The following is a 7,359-nucleotide window of genomic DNA, read 5'->3' as shown; positions in this document are numbered from 1 at the left end:
TGTATATTTGATGATTTCTTTGTCATATAGCAATAACTCTACAACAATATATTTTAACTAAAAAATGTACTGTAATGTCACTATCATGGCTAATTAGGGGGGGGGGGAACTTACTGGAAAAGCTACTTTTTTGAATGCAGTTAAGCTACTGTCACGCTATTAAAAATGCTAACAGAATTAGTTTTAGCTAATTTACCCTCCACTATGTTTGAGGGTGTTTGTTTGATGATTCTTACTCTCATATAACTATAATTCTACAAAAAAATATTTTTAGGTAGGTGTCTTAGTAACCATATATGCTAAATTCCTCTCAGAACACTTTAGCAACTGCATGGCAAAATGCTGAAAAAACATTCAGAACACCTTTGCAATCTGACAGCAACACTTGCACTGTTGCATTGTGGTGGCGAGTTTTATATGAAAAGTACCACTCACAAATGTAAAAAGTAGTATATTAGCATTGTTCATTTAAAACACAGAAAGTGTATATGCTTCTATAAATAGGATTTGAGAAAACATAAGTGTCAGTGCCAGGCTGCCAGCTCACAGTGTTACACTAATACGATTATGTGGATTATGCCAACGAGCTGGTCCGGGGCTATATTTCATGCTCTCGTTTGGGGGAAGTGTTAATTGGGTTGGAGCCTTTGATGTGACTGCTAGTAAGCCGGATGGGGGAGGGTGAATATGAGACTGAGGAAAAGTGTGTTTTTGTGGCCTTGGAGGGATTCAGGTTGACGAAAAGAGATCCCCCACTTTGACTCCAAGGCCAGAGCGCTGCTGGTTTTCTTTCTCTTAGCGTACCGCTGGCTCATGTGTATCTCAAATTGGATTACAAAGAGATACATGTGAATGAGGTTCCTGTGAGCGTGAAAACTTCCATTCACTGGGGGTCTTTTTAGAAGACGACTGCTTGGAGGAAGTAAAAGATCTTTTGAGGTTTCGCATTGAGGAATGTGGTTGAATTATATATTGGAGACGTCAGACAACAATAACCTCCGACCTCAATTGAAAAAAGATGCAGCGGGCAGTTCGTACAGGTGACAAAGCAAAGAGATGAAAGTGCAAAATGCATTAATAAAGGGACGTTAAAATTCTTTCAATTGCATTCATTTAGATTTAAATATTTAAATTCTGAGCTATTAGATTATATGTATAGTTTACAAGATATTACTCCAATTTGCTCTTTTAGGCAAAATGAAAATAAATAAATAAAATAAAATCAGCCCTGTTTAGCTGTATATTTGACAATTGCCATGAAGTCTGGTCTACTTATTCGCCCACTGAGACAAGAAAACACTGTCTGACCAATTAAGTTTTGGAGGTATAAAAATTTGATATAATACTACTAATACTAACATTACTACTAATAATAAATATACATTTTTCTGCTTGTGAATATCTAATTTAACTGCAAGTAAAAGTCACAAAAAGTCTGAAAAACCCCTTCAAAGATTTTGTCACTAACTAACAATCCACAACTTTGGTGTCAGATGAACAATAAAAACCTGCGGACTTCGACTGTGCAAAGCTAGACTAGAGGCGAGAATGAACCAAACAAAATGCTTAGAAGTAAAAATCTTGCAATTTTATTTGCATATAAAGGCAGCTAAATATATCACAATGAAACCTGAAGAAAAAAAAGAAAAAATGTATCTAAACTTTCCCAGGAATGAGACTGTAACTGAAAGAAAAGCTGAGAGGCATTTACAGTGGCAAGAGTTGAAACAACTATTGTTATCATTTTTTTTGTGCTAGCAAGACTGCATTCACAGTGCAAAATTACAAAAAAAGAGAAAAACAAAATCTATCATATGCAAGATATCAAAGGACAACTAAACCTGGTTTCGGCAGGTTCAAAGAAAAACACACAACCTTTGAGATTGTACATTAAAATAATTTCAACTCGAGTACTCGTTTATTGTATGGAACAATACGCCGTAAAGTAGGCAACACTGAATGAGCTTCAGAGGAACATTTCATGAAAACAGAAAAGAGCATGTGTGCGCTTTACGCACTTTAAGTCATCACTTACAGGCACAATGATATTCTTCAAGAGGCTTGGAACAAACACAATTTTAGTTAGAGATTTTACAGCTTACACACATACATATAGATATATTCAGATTTTCCAATTTCTAAGCAGAATGAGGCGCTCCAGAATAGTTAATACATGAGTTAAAATGCATCCATTTCTTCCCTGCGCTTGGAAGAAAGTGTTCTTTGAATGCAAAAAAAAAAAGAGAAATCCCCTTAGTTTTGGATAAAAAAAACAATAAATATGACACTTTCTCTTCGCTAGCAGAAAGAAGGGGCTCCAGCCAGGGGAACTTAAAGCTAGTTTAAGGCATTATCCCTGTCAGCTAAAAGAAAGCTTAATTATCCTGAAAAAAAGAATATACAAAATGAACAATGGCATCCCATACACTCTAAAAAATGCCAAAAAAGAGAGAAATCACCTTAGGTTTGGATAAAAACAATAAATATGGCGCTTTCTCTTCGCTAGCAGAAAGAAGGGGCTCCAGAACTTAAAGCTAGTTTAAGGCATTATCCCTGTCAGCTAAAAGAAAGCTTAATTATCCTGAAAAAGAATATACAAAATGAACAATGGCATCCCATACCAACATACTTTGAATATTGACAAAAAAAGAGACAATTTTACAAATTCACAAAGCTTATTATCTTACAGATTTAATCAGATCTTTTCATAAGATTGTTCACCACTTCTGTACGCAACACCTGCATTACCCTGTCCATCATCAGAAACGTCCACTGAATCTTTTAGCAAAAGACTGGCGATTTTAAAAGAAACATTCAACTATCTTTTCTTTCAAAGTATTGTTAGAAAACATAAGGAGAATATGGCGACGCTCACGGGCGTCTCAAGAGCTGGGGGGGTTCGGGAGGTCGAACACGATGGGAGGGTTTGTGGGTTGAAAGCTCACTGTACAGGTAGAGGCGTTGATGAATGTCGTGTACCCATCTGTCATAATGCCGTAACCTAGAGGAAACCAGAGGGAGGAGTTACAGAACAAATCATCCAATAATGAAACCGTTTCAAACCCATATGACTTCTCTTTAGTTGAATACAAATTGCTGGTGTTTTTCCTCACTTTGAAGTCATTTTGGACAAAAGAATCCACTAAATGATGCACAAAAGATCACAAAGTTTGGTGTTGGTAAGAATTTTTAGTCTCTTAGACTCACCAAAACTACATTTATGGGATCAAAAGAACAGTAAAACACTACTATTGTGGAACTTTATTACAGTTTAAACTAACTGTTTAATATTTTAATACATTTTAATATGTAGTTTATTCTTGTGATGCAAAGCTGACTTTTCAGCATTATTACTCCATTCTTCAGTGTCACATGATTTTTCAGAAATCAATCTAATATGCTGATTTAGTGCTCAAGAAACATTTCTTCTTATTAATAATGTAAAAAAACAGTTTGTGGAAACCAAGATACGTTTTGTTTTTCAGGAATCTCTGATTAGTAAAGTCAAAAGAACAGCATTTATTTGCAAAAAGGAATCTTTTGTAAAATTATTAATGTCTTTACCATCACTTTTGATCCATTTTAATTTGTTCTAAATGAAAGTATTAATTTCTTCCAAAAATATCTTACTGACACAACCTATGAACGGCAGTGTATTTTCTATTATTGAACATTCTTTAATTCCACACTTTTTAACAAGACTGCTAAAATACAAAGTTCTGCCATGAAACTCTAGATGGCACAGCTTCTAACTCAATATAGGTTCTAACTCAATCTGATATAATTACATCATCATTCGTTTTGTATCAGCAGCCAATGAGCTTGCTGCTTAACATTTGGCTAGTGCTTTCTGTAGCAGTTTGCCATGCGCTTCAGAAACCCTCCACCTCCCCCAGCTCCACCTGTATAGACCTGCTACAGGGTGATTTCATGTATGTTATATATGGGGGTTATTTCATATGTTATATGTGCAGCAGCAGTATTTCTTACATTCTCACAGCAGCATGTCTGTGCATGTATTGATTACATATTGAACACATTGAGTAAACACAATAAACCGTACAAGGCCTTTCCTCAAGTGGAGCACTTGTCCAAATTAGCCCCTGGGCTCAGAAACCCTTCTCTGTCTTAAACATGTTTAATTAAAAATATAATAATAATGAAAAGCCTCAAAAGCTGGAGGGAGGAAGTGAGGGGATGCAGCACATCTGGTGAACAGAGTCTGAAGTTGAACCCAAAGGCAGATCTCTCTGAACCCTCTTCCCTCAGTACTGGGTTGAACTTGTAGCCAAATCTGGTGTTAAAATGCAACCCATATCCATATATATTTATATCCTAGACAGCTTATTGGGTTTAGGTTTGTGCTGATGCAGATAATGCTGTTCTGAGACTCTAAATCTCTAAAGGAAAGAACAAGCCATTTCTGTTACAAAGGCTGCGTTTACACGTGGCATTATCATGTGATCACCGTGATCCGATCAAGCAGATCGGATCGTCAGTCAATCAGGACACGGTGCGTTTACACTTGGCAACATCAGCTGACTTCTCTATCTGGATAACCGATCGGATCGGTCTTTCCCGCGCAATATTTAAATAAGTCTGCAGAGGATGGCAAAGTCGACCCGAAGTGGTGGGTTTTCTTTTGAAAATCATTTCCAGTCACGGGATATAAAGGAAAATAACTGTACAAGTCTCCCTAGTGCTCCACGGCCTCTCTCTTCTGACAGATCGGGAGAGAGGGGGCGGGGTTTTGCGTGACGTTGACCTGCGAATGCAGACACGATGGCTGGATTGCGTTTACATTACATTGAGATCCGATCACAATGCGTCCTCGACTATCTCTGGACCAGGATACAACGTGTATCAAAGTAACGCTGCAATATTTCTGGCCTCTTTTTTTGTAGTCTTTATTGTGATTATAATTCATAAAATTTATTAATGATTGAACTTTTGGTGTATTTTATCACATTGCTGTTGTCTCTCTTTTTATACCTTGTCAATAAACACCCTTCGACTATGGAAATCACTGTGGTGCACAATGACTCATTTATTTATTTTAAATTTTTTGCAAGTGCCAGTTTGTCTTTGTGGTGACTCACCTTCATGAATTCCTCCGAAGACATGGAGCTTGGGCCGGACTCTCCTCTGGACTGTGTTTAACAGCTCAACACACCCAACTCTTTGCAGCTCCTTCGGTACCCAGTCCCTAAAACCTACACACACACACACACATACCATAAATACCAGTTTCTAATCTCAGAGGAAAAAGTGATTGTGACTCATGCCCAATCATTAGCGCTTTTTAACCTAAAGCTTCAAAAACAAGACAATCTGTAATAAAAAAAACCCCTCTAAGGTGGTACTCCAAGGAGTTTTTGTTAATATTTGGAATTTTTTTTTTCCTTTTTGAGGTGAAACTGTAGTAATTTTGTTGTGTGGTTTTGTCACTTTTTTTATTGGATTTCTTTTAAATATGTTTTATTAAGTTTTAGTTATTTTTGTAGTTAAACTTAGTGAATAATAATATTTTATTTCATTTCAGGTAATGTATATTTTGTTTTAATAAAGATTTTTTTATGGTTATGTTTTTAGTTTTAGTTTTAATTAACGATAAAAACTCGTTATTTTGTCGTAAAAATTTTTGTTGCATGCTCATTTTATTTTTTATTAGTTTTTTTTTTATTTATTTTTTTAAATATGTCCATATAGTTTTTATTAGGTTTCAATTTTAGTTCTGCAATTTATACTAAAAAAAGGTAACATTGTTTTGGCAACTAGCTGAAATAAAATACATTTTTAAAATATTTTATTTCATTTACAGTAATGTATAATTTATTTAAAGTATTTTTTTATGGTTATGGTTTTTTATTTCGTTTTAGTTAACAATAATACCCTGCTCTGGGGATAGATCTTAGTGTAAGTTTAGGCAATTTTGTTGCACGGTTTTGTAATATATTTTTTTTTTTGGCTTGCTTAAATATGTCGATATAGTTTTAAATTCAAGTTTTAATTTTAGCAACTTATACTACAGAAATAAAATATGTTTTTTAATATTTTATTTTATTTCAGGTAACATTTATTTCAAGTAATGAAAATGTGTTTTTATGGTTTAAATTTTAGTTTTAATGAAATGCTCTGAAGATATATGTTACTTCATGTATGCCAAAAATGTCACTTTCCTTCTCCTATAACTTCGTATGACGGGTTTCTTGACAAGCATGACAACAGGCTTCATGCAAAAGCCATTTAATGTATTCTTGAGCATTTGAATAATTGGATGGAACTCCATTAGGATTGGCTAATCGAACTCACCGAGGGGCGGCCCATGGGTCATGAGAATATCAATGCCCTCTGGGATGAGGTTCCACTTATCGAGCAGGGACTGTCCCCTGGGCAGGTTAAAACCCCAGCCATTAAACCACGGCGTCCTGCGGGGAGACACAGAAAAACACATCCATAAGCACCACACAGGCATCCGTCCACGCGGCGGGACAGAGACATACTCGCGCCGTTTAAAATGACAGCTGACGGCAGATGTGGAGAAACAATCTCAACCTGTCAAAGTGATCTTCTTTCCTCCATCCATCCCTGGAGGAAGCTTCAAAGTGTGAAATGAGAAGGGCTTCACTGCAGGCTGCCATAATAAATGCAAATGCTCTGGGAGATGCAGCTGCAGAGAGCAAACAGCCCCCTCTCCCATGACTGCTATAGATTGATAGCTCAAATAAAGCCACGGGGTTAATGTAGGTACGACGCCCAAATGAAATAATGTGAAAAACGAGAGCGTGCTCGTATGCGGGTGTATTTATACATCTATATGTTGGTGTCAAGCTGAGGGTCTGATAGTGATGATAAATTGAGCGGCCATTTGTCCCAGGTCTGGTGAAAAACACTAATCACTGTCTGTGAAAATCACCAGAACAAGAAGTCTAGCACTCTTTATAGAAAATTACAGACAGCGCAGGATACGTTTCCTGATGAAAAGCTTTTAGCAAAGGCCAAAAGCGCTACACATTTGGGCTGGCAGTATGATTATGGATACAGGTAAACTGATGGAGATTGTGCTGTAGTTTTTTCTTCTTCTTTTTTAACCATAATAGATATATTTGTGCAGGTACTGTACTAGTTTCATGTTATTCACATGTGATAGCAACAAAGAAATGTGGAGCAATGTGAGAAACATTTTACTGAAAAACAAAAATCATATTTAAAGCAAATAAAAAATACTTCTATATTAAATGAAAATATTTTACTAATTAAATTCTAACATATACATTTTATTTATATAAAAAACAATAACAACTGTGTATTTTATAGATATTTCTTATATATATATATATATATATATATATATATATA

At 35.7% G+C, this 7,359-nt stretch overlaps 1 protein-coding gene across 3 annotated transcripts in view; it reads right to left on the bottom strand.

The window, feature by feature from the left end:
- Positions 1-2,462: 2,462 nt before the first annotated feature.
- Positions 2,463-7,359, bottom strand: part of LOC107745446 (metallophosphoesterase MPPED2) — a 58,951-nt gene continuing 54,054 nt past the window's right edge. For all 3 annotated transcript variants that reach the window (XM_016559360.1, XM_016559431.1, XM_016559493.1), the window contains exons 5-7: positions 6,313-6,428; positions 5,100-5,213; positions 2,463-3,001 (exon numbers count right to left, since the gene is read on the bottom strand). In XM_016559360.1, coding sequence (XP_016414846.1) covers positions 2,883-3,001; positions 5,100-5,213; positions 6,313-6,428 — 349 coding nt within the window. In that variant the 3' untranslated portion in view covers positions 2,463-2,882. The remainder of the gene's footprint in view (positions 3,002-5,099; positions 5,214-6,312; positions 6,429-7,359) is intronic.

The sequence above is a fragment of the Sinocyclocheilus rhinocerous genome, unplaced genomic scaffold (genome assembly GCF_001515625.1).
Source record: "Sinocyclocheilus rhinocerous isolate Xijiao unplaced genomic scaffold, SAMN03320098_v1.1 scaffold1002, whole genome shotgun sequence".
NCBI lineage: Eukaryota > Metazoa > Chordata > Actinopteri > Cypriniformes > Cyprinidae > Sinocyclocheilus > Sinocyclocheilus rhinocerous.
This window is presented reverse-complemented; position numbering and strand designations above follow the sequence as displayed.